The following is a 15,622-nucleotide window of genomic DNA, read 5'->3' as shown; positions in this document are numbered from 1 at the left end:
AGTATTGGAAAACGGAACAAAAGAATGCAACTTATAAAATGCTTTGACAGTGGTTTATAATTCAAGATCGCTGATTCACTAATTTCCCTGTCGATCAAAAAGGCTCAGAAAAATCATCCAATCACTATGCAGAAGCCCGCCAGTCCAGGGAGCCCCTTTAACCTTTTTTTTTAATATAAATTTCAACATTTACAAACAGACGAAAACAATAATCAAAATAGGTACAAAAACAGTACAAAACAGCGCCAGGGGGTTCTAAATTTAAAGTAACTAAAATAGAATACAAATATATATATACACACACACACACACATATATATATATATATATATATATATATATATATATATATATATATATCCATCCATCCATCCATTTTCTACCGCTTATTCCCTTTCGGGGTCACGGGGGGCGCTGGCGCCTATCTCAGCTACAATCGGGCGGAAGGCGGGGTACACCCTGGACAAGTCGCCATCTCATCGCAGGGCCAACACAGATAGACAGACAACATTCACACTCACATTCACACACTAGGGCCAATTTAGTGTTGCCAATCAACCTATCCCCAGGTGCATGTCTTTGGAGGTGGGAGGAAGCCGGAGTACCCGGAGGGAACCCACGCATTCACGGGGAGAACATGCAAACTCCACACAGAAAGATCCCGAGCCTGGATTTGAACCCAGGACTGCAGGACCTTCGTATTGTGAGGCAGACGCACTAACCCCTCTGCCACCGTGAAGCCTATATATATATATATATATATATATATATATATATATATATATATATATATATATATATATATATATATATATATATATATATATATATATATATATATATATATATATATATATATATATATATATGTCTTGATTGGATTATCCAGAGAATAGTGCTCGATACCGTGGTAGAGCGCAATATGTAGGTGTGGGAAAAATCACAAGACTACTTCATCTCTACAGAACTGTTTCATGAGGGGTTCAATCAATCACTCTGATCGACAAACACTTCCCCAAAGCCAACACCCTAAGAAAAATATTCAACAAGAACAACATTAAATTGAGCTACAGCTGTATGAATAACATACAACAAATCATTTCAAACCACAACAAAGCAATTGCAAAAGGACTGCCCACCCCCAGACTAAACGACTCTGAAACCAATAAGGAATGTAACTGTCGCAAGAAACCTGATTGCCCTCTCAACGGAGGGTGCTTACAGACATCAGTCGTTTACCAAGCAAAGGTAACACGCAAGGACATTAACACATCCGACACGTACGTAGGATTAACCGAAGGAGCGTTCAAAAGAAGATGGAATAATCACAACACCTCCTTTAGAAACCAGACTTTGCGGAATTCTACAGAACTCAGCAAACACATTTAGAACCTCAAAGACAATAATGTTGAATATTCAATAACATGGCAAATTCTTGCAACCAGCACACCTTACAACAGTGGTAATAAAAGATGCAACCTATGCTTAAAAGAGAAACTGTTTATTATATATCATCCAGATCTAGCATCCCTCAACAAGCGCAGTGAAATCATTTCAACATGCCGCCACGGACGGAAACACCTCCTAGGTAACACATGAGCCAATCACAACGCCCCTACGCCTGCCTGTACCCACCCACTCTGTGCCCTATATAAACCATGGTATGTGAATGCTTCCATTAAAATCTCCTGATGATTGAGGGAACCCCTCATGAAACAATTCTGTAGAGATGAAGTAGTCTTGTGATTTTTCCCACGCCTATATATATATATATATATATATATATATATATATATAGTAAACATAATGCAAAGCCATAGGCTCACTCAATTTCAGTAAATAACTTAAAGACCTACTGAAATTAGATTTTCTCATTCAAACGGGGATAGCAGGTCCATTCTATGTGTCATACTTGATCATTTCGCGATATTGCCATATTTTTGCTGAAAGGATTTAGTAGAGAACATCCACGATAGAGTTCGCAACTGGAGAAAAGCCCTGCCTCTACAGGAAGTCGCAGACGATGACGTCACCCGTTGATGGCTCCTCACACATTCACATTGATTTTAATGGGAGCCTCCAACAAAAAGTGCTATTCGAACCGAGAAAACGACAATTTCACCATTAATTTGAGCGAGGATGAAAGATTTGTGTTTGAGGATATTGATAGCGACGGACTAGAAAAAAAAGAAGAAAAAAAACGCAATTGCAATCGTGTTGCATTGAGACGGATTCATATGTTTTTACAGACATTTACTAGGATAATTCTGGGAAATCGCTTATCTTTGTATTGTGTTGCTAGTATTTTAGTGAGTTCATTAACAGTACCTGATAGTCGGAAGTGTACGTCCACGGCCGGGTGTTGACGTGCAGTGTCTCGGGGAAGTCAACGGCAGCTATACGGGAGGCGCAAGTTTAGCTGATATCCGGTAAGAAGCGACTTTTTAACCACAATTTTCTCACCGAAACCTTCTGGTTGACAAGTGGTCGGGATCCATGTCCGCTGTGATCCATAGGAAAGTTTCAACTCCGTGAATTTTAAACAAGGAATCACCGTGTGTTTGTGTGGCTAAAGGCTAAAGCTTCCCAACTCCATCTTTCTACTGTGACTTCTCCAATATTAATTGAACAAATTGCAAAAGATTCAGCAACACAGATTTCCAAAATACTGTGTAATTATGCCGTTAAAGCAGACGACATTTAGCTGTGTGTGTGCGTAACGCTCATACTTCCTAAAAACGCGTGACGTCTTGCGTACACGTCATCATTACACAACGTTTTCAAGACGAAACTCCCGGGAAATTTAAAATTGAAATTTAGTAAACTAAAAAGGTCGTATTGGCATGTGTTGCAATGTTAATATTTCATCATTGATATATAAACTATCAGACTGCGTGGTGGGTAGTAGTGGGTTTCAGTAGGCCTTTAAATTTGGAACAAAGCATTGTCGTTTTCACAGCTTTTTTTGTTGTTCGAGGGAAAGAAAGTTTTAATGTAGAGTTCTAAATCTTTTTTAAAGGCACAAAGGACAGGTCGGGTATTGAGAGACTTACATTTATGAATGTAAAACTTAACGAGGGAGCCCACTTCTCATTCACTTAGGAGACGCTCAGCGTCAATGGGCGGGGCAAAATGGATTACTTATCCAATGATTGATTGGGGTATGTTGCCATGTTGTCAAGTTTCTCTGCAGGAGAACACCAACACAAAACAACAAAACATTATTTGTAAAAAATAAATACAATACAACAAAACATATAATTGTAATCACGCTAATATCAATTCGATACTACAGAAATCAACTACAGAAAAGAGCTATAAGGATTATTCATAAAGTAGATTACTTAGAACACACTAACATATTATTTATTAACTCTGGTCTATTGAAACTTCAGGAGCTAGTAAAGCTACAGACATTGTGTGTCATGTTTAAGGCTAAAAATAAAACGTTACCAGCAAATTTACAAAAAATGTTTGTCATCACTTCTGAGAGTACAGAGCATAGAAGAAAAGGTAATTTCAAACAGCAATATTCAAGGACAACTTTAAAACAAATGTGTACATCAGTGGTGGGGGTAAAATTGTGGAATTCTCTTTACAACGAGATAAAAAAAACTGTAAAAATATATTCCAATGGAAAAGAATATATAAAGATAGAACAATAATATCATACGGACAGCCATAAGTGTTTACATTTTGCTTTTTATTTATTATTTAACTTATTTTTTAGTCTGGTTTTGTATTTGCTCTGTATCATTCCGTGAGGTGTATAATATTATTATTATTTTCTCTGTTTGGTTTATAATTTATGAAGTTTTGCACTTGTGTTTTTTTTTTTTGTTTTTTTTTTTTATTGTTTCATTACATTTGGATATATGTGTCGGTTTAAATGATATTCATGAAGTAAGATAATGTATCATGTCAAAGGGGGCAGGAAATTGTAAGATTTCTTCATCCTGCTCCTTCTCAGGCATTGTTGTGTGAATTTAAATGATATAATTGAGGTATAATTATGTATCGTTCAAAATGCTCATCAATGAAGGAGATAAATAAAAAACGAATGAATACTGGTGTTTGTATCAACGACGAGTCGACACGGTATCGGTCCGCCCACCGTTTCAAGAGAATGAAAGTTGACGTTGCTCGAAATGTCTGGTATTTATCTTTACATTAGATTATTAACATTACACTTTAGATTGCTAAGGATTTTAATTCAGGCAACCATTTACAGTATTTGATAAATAGTATGCATTATTTATTTATGAATTGTCCAGGCCGGATTCTGCCTCAGTTAACACGGAAGTGAAAGTAAAGTTTGGTAGTTGGATCCCCACACTTGCTTCGTGTCAGTGGACTTACTTTTAGGCTTTTTGTTCCAGATATGAGCTCATTTAACGCGCTTTTACTGCACATTTCCGACCAGCTGACTGCCGACCAGCTGTATAAAGTCAAGTATTTGTATATGGACGTTTTGGGCAAAAGGGAAGCCGAGAAGATCTTCCAGGGAATTCAACTGTTCCAGTGTTTGGTGGAGAGAGGCGAGCTGAGCCAACATAACACCGACTTGTTGTCGCAACGTCTTAAACAAATTCAACGTCAAGATTTGTCGGACAAGTTGGACAACTTTCGCACGTCTGACAGCACAAGCAGTCAACCTTCCCAAGAGGAAATAGGTATTCTTTGCTTTTAGCCTAATATTTTGTCATTCTTCTTTTAATTTGACGTGGACTAGATTATCCCTCAGACCCCGAATGTTCACAAAAACACAGTTTGTGATTCGTATATTTTATTATTTTTGGGAATAGGTAGCACGTACATCACTTATAACCCTTTTTGCAGGTCGATTTGTAGTCATTTCATCAGACTTGAGTCTGTCGTGTTTTGGTCATGTGAGTGAAGAGAGCTATTATTGTAAACACGCTTTCCATAAGACATAACATCCAACACATTGTAATACAAATAATTCAGTAAAAGGGAATGCGAAATTCAAGGGGAATGAAAAATAAGTGGAGGAAAATAGGACAACACCCAAAACAATGAAGTGAGAAAACCCCTTAAAAGGGCTGTTTGCAACATTTGCGCAGATGCCTAGAGCAATGTTTGTCAACCACTGTGCCGCGGCACACGCGTGTCCTGTGAAATACAGTCTGGTCTGCCGTGGGAGATTATGCAACTTCACCTAATTGGGTTAAAAAATATTTTTGCAAGTATTTATAGTCCGTAAATAATGTGCCGTTGTTCGAGTGTCTGTGCTGTCTAGAGCTCGGCAGATTAACCATGTAATACTCTTCCATATCAGTATTTGGCAGCAGGTTGCTTATTTCTTTGTAGATGTCAGGAACACGTCGTGTCGTGATTACAATATGCAGACAATAGCGGGAGGTTGGGCTGGGCGATATGGCCTTTTTTTAATATCTCAATATTTTTAGGCCATATCGCGATACAAAATATACCGTATTTCCTTGAATTGCCGCAGGGCATATAGTATGCGCCTGCCTTGAATTACTGCCGGGTCAAACTCGCTTCCCAAAATAATTAGCGCATGCTTAGTATTACCGCCTGGTCAAACTTGTGACGTCACGAGTGACACTTCCCCTGTCATCATTTTCAAAATGGAGGAGGCTGATTTCAATACCGGTAATTTGAAATCACATAAAGGGAAGAAGATTAAGAGATTTTCAGTAGGATTTAAAGTCCAAGCTTACATCACAAACACATTTTTACTGCATACCTTGGGTCAGTACTGGAGTGAGAACAGGTTTTAAAATAATTTGCGCATGCTTAGTTTTACCACATGCCTTTGGTAAGCGCAAGAGTGAGAAGGAAATACAGTATATCTCAATATTTTGTCTCTGCCTTGAATTAACACTTGATACATATAATCACAGTATAAGGATTTTACTGTATGTGTCTACATTAAAACATTCTTATTTCATACTGCATTAATATATGCTCATTTTAAACGTTCATGCAGAGAAGGAAATCACAACTAAGTCAATTTACCAAAACTGTATTTATTAAACAGTTATTAAGCAATGGCACACATTTTCATGTCATTTCCAAAACAGAAAGTTCAAGATTGTCAGAGACATTTTAAGTGTCAAATAAAAATGAGCTGCATAATAGGAAATTCATTAGTGTTTGTCCTTCACAATGTGGTAGGTTACTACGGACGTTAATAAATTCTGTTGTTGACTATTTTTTTCATACGTTGTTGATCTGGAAATGGTTGCCTCTGCATTTTGATGGTGTGGGCGTGTGGCACCGAACGGAGATTTTGACATGCGTGGTAAGCACTTTTTATTCTCTAGCAAGTGACTTTTCAAATGATGCTACATATTAGCAGACCACATATTAGCACACCACACTTGACAAATTACGGTTGTCTGTTCGACATATTCCCATTTGAAGCCAAAACCACCCGCAGATGATGGACCCCCTGCTGTTTTTCTAGGGAATTAATTCTTCCTTCATTCGCACCTTCTTTCTGGTGTATTATCACTCGCACGGCTCCGCTAGCATCACCGCTAACGTTACCCATGCTGCTACCTCTCTGCGCTGCGAGGGGGTCTACGTATGTGACGTATGACGTGACAGTATGTGACGTGTGTAAGAATTTGCGCTTGCTGTCTGTGAGAAGGAGGCACAGGAAAGAGCGAGAAGAGCCTATAGTGTAATGCCCGCAGCTAAAAGCAAATGCGTGAGAACGCATACTCGAATATCACAATATAGTCATTTTCTATATCGCACAGAAACAAACACGTGATATATCGTGTACATCGATCTATCGCCCAGCCCTAGCGGGAGGCAATGTGCGGGTAAATAGGTATCTAATGCTTAAACCAAAAATAAAGAAAAGGCGAGTGCCGCTAAGAAAAGGCATTGAAGCTTAGAGATGGCTATGCAAAACGGAACTAAAACTGAACTAGCTGCAAAGTAAACAAAATACAAAATGCTGGACGACAGCAAAGACTTACAGCGTGTGGAGCAGAGACGGCGTCCACAAAGTACATCCGTACGTGACATGACAATCAACAATGTCCACACAAAAAAGGATAGTGTCCACACAACTTAGATGGTCTCGATTGTAGAAAAAAAAAGCAGGTGCAGAGAATAGCGCTCAAGGAAGACATGAAACTGCAACAGGGAAATACCAACAAAACAGGAAAAGCCACCAAAATAGGAGCGCAAGACAAGAAATAAAACACTACACACAGGAAAACTGCAAAGAACCAAAAATAAGTCACGGAGTGATGTGACAGGTCGTGACAGTACAGCTACTTTGAGACGGATCTATTGTGAGGTTAAAGTCCTATCCAACAATTGTGAGAACGACTTTTTATTGTCAATATAGGCTACTGAGTTTCGTTTTTTAATTATTACTGCTTGTGGTGTAACTCAAGATTGTTTTCAATGAAAAAAATGTGCCTTGGCTCATAAAAGGTTGACAAACATTGGCCTAGAAGGCGCTAACTTTCCAATGTATTTGAAGTGTTGTATCCCACCCTCTTTCGGCTTCCATGACGTAGTGACGTTACTACGTATTAACTCATGATTGCACATTGTTGCTTCTCTTGGATTGTTTTTGTATGTGTGCACGCACTCTCTGCGCATACGTGTTGACTAGACCGGATGAGAAATCGCCGTAAACACCAATAATTTGATTTGGGCCGGTAAAAAAAAAATTGTTACACAAACTTAGTCATTGTGAAAAATATAGGTTGTACCCCACCTACTGCCTAAAGGCAGCTGAGATAACAGTACATATTCCGTACAATTGCCCACTAAATGGTAAAACCCGAATAAGTTTTTCAACTTGTTTAAGTCGGGGTCCACGTAAATCAATTCATGGTGCCTCGGTGTGCATTGTTTACACAATGTGTGGTGCGCTACTTAATATGACCGTGTGGAACTCGTTGGTACACCTCCGAACCGAACCGAAACCCCCGTACTGAAACGGTTCAATACAAATACACATACCGTTACACCCCATATACATATATATATATATATATATATATATATATATATATATATATATATATACATATATATATATATATATATATATATATATATATATACACAAACCCCGTTTCCATATGAGTTGGGAAATTGTGTTAGATGTAAATATAAACGGAATACAATGATTTGCAAATTATTTTCCACCCATATTCCGTTGAATATGCTACAAAGACATCATATTTGATGTTCAAACTGATTAACTTTTTTTTTTGTGCAAATAATCATTAACTGTTCTCTCTATTAAAAAACAACATCAATCTCTAAAGGATATCACCACATGGGCTCAGGAACACTTCAGAAAACCACTGTCACTAAATACAGTTTGTCGCTACATCTGTAAGTGCAAGTTAAAGCTCTACTATGCAAAGCTAAAGACATTTATCAAAAATATCCTGAAACGCCACCGGCTTCTCTGCACCCGAGATCATCTAAGATGGACTGACGCAAAGTGGAAAAGTGTTCTGTGGTTTGATGAGTCCACATTTCAAATTGTTTTTGAAAATATTCGACATCGTGTCATCCAGTCCAAAAGGGAAGCGAACCATCCAGACTGTTATCGACGCCAAGTTCAAAAGCCAGCATCTGTGACGGTATGGGGGTGCATTAGTGCCCAAGGTATGGGTAACTTACACATCTGTGAAGACACCATTAATGCTGAAAGGTACATACAGGTTTTGGAACAACATATGCTGCCATCTAAGCGCCGTCTTTTTCGTGGACGCCCCTGCCTATTTCAGAAAGACAATGCCAAGCCACATTCAGCATGTGTTACAACAGCGTGGCTTCGTAAAAAAGAGTGCGGGTACTTTCCTGGCCCGCCTGCAGTCCAGACCTGTCTCCCATCAAAAATGTGTGGCGCATCATGAAGCATAAAATACGACAACGGAGACCCCGGACTGTTGAACGGCTGAAGCTCTACATAAAACAAGAATGGGAAAGAATTCCACTTTCACAGCTTCAACAATTAGTTTCCTCAGTTCCCAAACATTTATTGAGTGTTGTTAAAAGAAAAGGTGCTGTAATACAGTGGTGAACATGCCCTTTCCCAACTACTTTGGCATGTGTTGCAGCCATGAAATTCTAAGTTAATTATTATTTGCCAAAAAAAACAAAAGTTTGAGTTCGAACCACAAATATCTTGTCTTTGTAGTGCATTCAAATGAATATGGGTGTAAAAGGATTTGCAAATCTTTGTATTCCATATAGGCTTCACGGTGGCAGAGGGGTCAGTGCGTCTGCCTCACAATACAAAGGTCCTGCAGTCCTGGGTTCAATCCCAGGCTCGGGATCTGTCTGTGTGGAGTTAGCATGTTCTCCTCCTCTCATACCTAAGCTTACTAAAGACATGCGGTAAAAGTAAGCATGTGCTAATTATTTTAAAACCACTTCTCACTCAGGCACTTACCAAAGGCATGTTGTAAAAATTTGAGTGTGATGTAAGGATATCCTCATGAAAAGCACATTTAATAAAAAAAACTTTATTATGGTCTTACCTTTACTTCGATTGAAATATCAGTTTAGAAAACTGTTTTATTTTTATAAACACACGCTGCCTACTCTTGCTGGTCGGTCGGTGTGTAGCCATAGCGCGCTCTCATTTGGGTTGCTCCCGACGTGCAGACCGTTGCTATCAGTTAGCTCGGCTCCTCACGGGCGATGACAGAATTATCCTCGGAAAACTCCCCCTCTCATTCTGCTCCGCGGGTGATATCTTTATCCCACCGCTGCCACCAGAAAGTGTTATTTTATAAATAATACACTGGGTATTTAGGACTGGAACATGCTTTATTTCAGCCCGGTTGTTTACATAGCCAGCATAAGAGTGTTACATCCTAAAAGGTCCGTCGTATCCGTCCCAGCACGTGAGCGCCACTTCTTCTGCAGCCGAGTAGTCGCAAGAAGGATCACTAGCGCCCTCTACCACCAGGAAGCGGGAGTCATTTAATTACTCATATTTGACATACGTAGCTACGGTATTGTGATTGTGTCAAGCCGTCGTCTTGCGGGTTCCCAGGACCACCAAGGAAGGACATGGCTTGAGCAGTTTGACTTTGTTTATTTTTCAATAAAACCTCAGTCCAGGTCGCTCTTCTGCTCCTCCTCTCCGCTCGCTCGCCGTCTCCTCACCGCCATCTTGGGCCAGGCTCCAGCTTGCCCTGCCTGTCTGTCGGACCGTCGGCTTCACCTCTCCACAGGTACCGGTATAATAATAAAACATAGCTGCTTACTGTTCTTTTTAGCATATTCAATAGCTTGGACCTTAAATCCTACTGAATAGCTCTTAATCTTCTTCCCTTTATGCGATTTCAAGTTATTAAAATCAGCCTCCTCCATTTTGAAAATGATGACAGGGGAAGTGTCACTCGTGATGTCACGAGTTTGACCTGGCGGTAATACTAATCCAATCCAATCCACTTTATTTATATAGCACATTTAAACAACAATAAAGTTTCCAAAGTGCTGCACAGCCATGTTAAAAACAATATTATGCTCCACCAATGACTGAATAAAACAAAAAATGAATAAAAATAAAACCAATAAAAACAATATAAAAACAAATATGATTTAAAACTATTTTAAAAGGTAAAATCAATTAAAACAGTAAAATAAAAATCAAAGTGTATAAAAAACACAGAGGACAACAGAGGACAGAGGACCACACAACTCACGTAGTGTTAAAAGCCAAAGAATAAAAGTGGGTCTTAAGACAAGACTTAAAACACTCCACTGTGGAAGCAGTTTGAGCATGGAGGGGTAGAGTGTTCCAGAGCTTAGGGCCGGCCACAGAGAAGGCCCTGTGTCCCCTGGTCTTAAGTCTGGTCTTGGGCACCACGAGCTGGAGCTGGCTCTCGGACCTCAGAGCGCGCGCAGGGATGTAAATTTGGATGAGGTCCGAGATGTATTGAGGTGCCAGTCCATGTAAAGATTTAAAAACAAACAGCAATGTTTTAAAATCAATTCTAAAATGAACAGGGAGCCAGTGCAAACTCTGAAGAATTGGGGTTATATGCTGGCGTTTCCTGGCCCCTGTTAAAAATCGTGCTGCCGCGTTCTGGACTAACTGCAACCGGGAGAGAGCTTTTTGGCTAATGCCTGCATAAAGTGCATTGCAGTAGTCCAGGCGACTTGAAATAAAAGCATGCACGACTTGTTCAAAAAGGTTAAAAGATAAAAACGGTTTAACCTTTACTAAAAGACGAAGGTAATAAAAACACGATTTTAAAACGCCATTGACTTGTTTGTCTAGTTTAAAATCGCTGTCTATAGTGACGCCAAGGCTGGTGACTTTGGGACGCACATAATTTTGCAATGGTCCCAAGTCAGTAAGGGCCGGACCAAAAACTAAAATTTCCGTTTTTCCCTCATTCATTATTAAAAAATTCTGGGCTAACCAAGCCTTGACGTCACATAGACAGTTAAGAAAGGGTGTAAGGGGGCCGTGGCTTTTTGAAATCGGCATATAAATGTGGCAGTCATCTGCATAAAAGTGATAAGCATACGCAAATTATTTTGCGAAGCGCGTTTGACCCGGCAGTAATTCAAAGCAGGAGCATTTTATGTGCCCGGCGGCAATTCAAGGAAATACGGTATATATATATATATATATATATATATATATATATATATATATATATATATATATATATATATATATATAAAATACAAACAGTGTTTGTAATAACGGCGATATATTATAACGGCATTAGTAAAATTGTTCCAAAATGTGAAGTGAAGTGAATTATATTTACATAGCGCTTTTTCTCAAGTGACTCAAAGCGTTTTACATAGTGAAACCCAATATCTAAGTTACATTCAAACCAGTGTGGGTGGCACTGGAAGCAGGTGGGTAAAGTGTCTTGCCCAAGGACACAACGGCAGTGACTAGGTTGGCAGAAGCGGGAATCCAACCTGCAACCCTCAAGTTGCTGGCACGGCCACTCTAACAACCGAGCTAAACCGCCCCAAAATAAATAAATAAATCGAATCAAGTTATGGAAAGAAATGCCAACATAGCACTGCCATATTTATTATTGAAGTCAGAAAGTGCAATATTTTTTTTAAGATGCCTCAAAACAGCAGCTTGGAATTTGGGACATGCTCTCCCTGGGATAATCCTGATACCCACTACAACTATGGGAAATACTATACTTTGACTTTCACAAAGTTTAAGTCTAAGGAAGTGCAGGGTTGAGGTTGAAGGGGCCGGGGGGTATATATTCTAGCGTCCCGGAAGAGTTAGTGCTGCAAGGGATTTTAGGTATTTGTTCTGTTGTGTTTATGTTGTGTTACGGTGCGGATGTTCTCCTGAAATGTGTTTGTCATTCTTGTTTGGTGTGGGTTCACAGTGTGGTGCATCTTTGTAACAGTGTTACAGTTGTCAATACGGCCACCCTCAGTGTGACCTGTATGACTGTTGACCAAGTATGCTTTGCATTCTCTTGAGAGTGTGAAAAGCCGTAGATATATGACTGGACTGACACGCAAAGGAAGTGCCTTTAAGGTTGTTCTGCGCTCTGTATCTCCCCCTATGTCTGTGTACACAGCGGCGTTTTAAAAAGTCATGAAGTTTACTTTTTAAAACCGATACTGATCATTTTGAAACCGATACCAATAATTTCCGATTTACACATTTTAAAGCATTTATCGGCCGATGATATCGAACTGCCGATATTATCGGACATCCTTAGTCTCATTACATTACATATATACTCACAGCACGTATACAAAAGATTGATGGAGGTTTTTGTATGTCGTTAGATCGCTTTTTAGGCATCCATCCATCCATTTTCTACCGCTACCGCTTATTCCCTTTTGGTGTTGCGGGGGGCGCTGGCGCCTATCTCAGCTACAATCGGGCGGAAGGCGTGGTACACCCTGGACCAGTCGCCACCTCTTCGCAGGGCCAACACAGATGCGAATGACATTACTGCCATTGTTAACTGACTTTTGCTAGCGTTTTTTTATGAGTTAGAATGCATTAAAGAAAGAAGAACATGTGCTCTTGTCTCACATAAGGATTGTGAATGCAAGGCAAAATTTCCCAATTAATTGCAGTTCTCATTTAAACCATTCCACATGCGACTGCTCAGCCAATCAAATCTGTGAATTCCACTCCAGACGGTAAACATTGTGCTGTCACGCCAAATTTCTTCCCCCTACAAAAACCTTCCTCCCCCCATTTACTTCCCGGTGTCATGATTAATACAGACGTTTTGTTAACGCTATATTATAAAAATCTAACGCTATGTTATAAAAATACAGACGTTTTGTTAACGCTATATTATAAAAATCTAACGCTATATTGTAAAAATACAGACGTTTTGTTAACGCTATATTATAAAAAAAATGTTTTTAAAAATTTTAAAAAACAATTTACAAACATAAGCTATGGACGACGTAAGAGGAAACGTGAGGAAACGAGACCCCGGAAGTAAATGCGTCATCCCATAGCTTGTGTTTGTAAATTGTTTTTTTAATTTTATTTTAAATTTTTTACAATATAGCGTTAACAAAACGTCTGTATCTTTTTAACATTATATTTTTACAATATAGCGTTAACAAAACGTCTGTATTAATCATGACCCCGGAAGTAAATGGGGGGGGGGGGGTTATAGGGGGGAAGAAATTTGGCGTGACAGCGACTTTAAAACAAAGACAGACAAAACAAGGTGAAGTGAATTATATTTATATTGCGCTTTTTCTCTAGTAACTCAAAGCACTTTTACATAGTGAAACCCAATATCTAATTTACATTTAAACCAGTGTGGGAGACATTTGGAGCAGGTGGGTAAAGTGTCTTGCCTAAAGACACAACGGCAGTGACTAGGATGGCGGAAGCCAGGATCGAACCTGGAACCCTTAAGTTGCTGGCACGGCCAATCTACCAACCAAGCTATACCGCCCCAGCGGAGAGAAACAATTTTGACATGGAAAAACAAGTGATATACAAGGAAATAAGAAGGAAACGAGTGATGCTCGTCCAGTGGGAAGTGCATGTTAATGAAATGCACAAATCCACACTTCATTTTGGCGTCAAAATATCACTTCCTTATTTTTTTATGAAAATGTCGCTAAAAATACAATCCAAGCAAAATTTGTTTAACACTCGCTTCAGCCGCAGGCACTTACTGTTCCTCTTGCTTAAACGCTGCACTGAGTTCCAGCCTTGGAGACGAACAGGAGCACTGAAAGAAGCCGGCTTGTTAGCTAGCCGACTTGCAATCAGTGCTTCCCAACACCGAACGATGAGTGTCCAAAGTGCCGCCTCAGGGCAATTTTTAGCCGCACATTTGTTTTGGGGGATTTGCATTTCTACTGATTTAACTTTTAATTGAAGACCCCCACTTTATACTGTCTTATCCTTCCTCAGCCAAACTGGACATCGGCGTCGATGTGATTGCGGAGAATCTGGGACGGAACTGGCGTAAACTAGGACGGAAGCTGGGATTGAATGAAAATAAACTGGAGTCCATCGCTCAGAGGTATCCTTGTGATCTGGAAGAGATGGCGAGGCAGTTACTAAGGGAATGGAAGAAGAGTCGAGGCGCTGAAGTTAATACCGCAGAGTTGATAAAGGCCCTGAGAGAATGTCAGCAAAATCTCACTGCTGATATACTGGAGGAAAAAATTAAGTGCATGTGATGTTAATGAAGACGTCATGATAATTTAAACCAAATCAACTCATTGAAATGTTTGAAAGTGTAAATAAATCAACCTTGAAAAATATATATGGTAGTACTGTGCATTTGTGAGCATGCAAATACCTGTCAACATTTGTGTATATAAATATGGTATATTTCCCAGGAAAATTACGGATTTTCATCTGTCAACTCAACCATTGCTGTCAACATTCCTACATTCATTATACAGCATTGATGAAAACAGTTTTTACTTTTATTCTTGAGATTATTCATGTTGGCCCCTGACATATTACATTAATAACAAATCTTACATAAACGATAAGAGTGCTTGATACTGCTTTTATTTAGATAATAATAATTGTGTGAATGTTGTCTATCTGTAATGGCCCTGCGATGAGGTGGCGACTTGTCCAGGGTGTACACCGCCTTCCGCCCGATTGCAGCTGAGATAGGCTCCAGCAACCCCAAAATGGACAAGCGGTAGAAAAGGGATGGATGGATGCATGGATAATAAACCTCACATTGAATCAGGTGACATACTCTTGCCTCACCCCTGCCTCACCATTGTCACCCGAGGCCGTGCAGTGGTGTGCTTATACAAACCCCGTTTCCATATGAGTTGGGAAATTGTGTTAGATGTAAATATAAATGGAATACAATGATTTGCAAATCCTTTTCAACCCATATTCAATTGAATGCACTACAAAGACAAGATATTTGATGTTTAAAACCTTATTTTTTTATTTTTTTTGCAAATAATAATTAACCTAGAATTTCATGGCTGCAACACGTGCCAAAGTAGTTGGGAAAGGGCATGTTCACCACTGTGTTACATCACCTTTTCTTTTAACAAAACTCAATAAACGTTTGGGAACTGAGGAAACAAATTGTTGAAGCTTTGAAAGTGGAATTTTTTTCCCATTCTTGTTTTATGTAGAGCTTCAGTCGTTCAACAG

The 15,622-nt window shown here is 39.3% G+C and overlaps 1 protein-coding gene across 2 annotated transcripts; it reads left to right on the top strand.

The window, feature by feature from the left end:
- The first annotated feature begins 4,098 nt into the window (after nt 1–4,098).
- Nucleotides 4,099–14,751, top strand: fadd (Fas (tnfrsf6)-associated via death domain). Of its 2 annotated transcripts, XM_061884734.1 has the most exons (3): nt 4,099–4,673; nt 10,103–10,220; nt 14,396–14,604. In XM_061884734.1, exons 1-3 carry the CDS (start codon nt 4,382–4,384, stop codon nt 14,451–14,453), a joined length of 468 nt encoding a protein of 155 aa, XP_061740718.1. In that variant the 5' UTR covers nt 4,099–4,381; the 3' UTR covers nt 14,454–14,604. The 2 variants fall into 2 exon arrangements, with proteins under 2 accessions (XP_061740718.1, XP_061740709.1); XM_061884725.1 differs by lacking the exon at nt 10,103–10,220 and having other exon boundaries at nt 4,110–4,673; nt 14,396–14,751.
- The last annotated feature ends 871 nt before the right edge of the window (nt 14,752–15,622 follow it).

This window comes from Nerophis ophidion, linkage group LG02, assembly GCF_033978795.1.
Source record: "Nerophis ophidion isolate RoL-2023_Sa linkage group LG02, RoL_Noph_v1.0, whole genome shotgun sequence".
Lineage (NCBI taxonomy): Eukaryota > Metazoa > Chordata > Actinopteri > Syngnathiformes > Syngnathidae > Nerophis > Nerophis ophidion.
The sequence above is the reverse complement of the archived record's forward strand: the minus strand, read 5'-3'. Positions and strand labels throughout refer to the sequence as shown.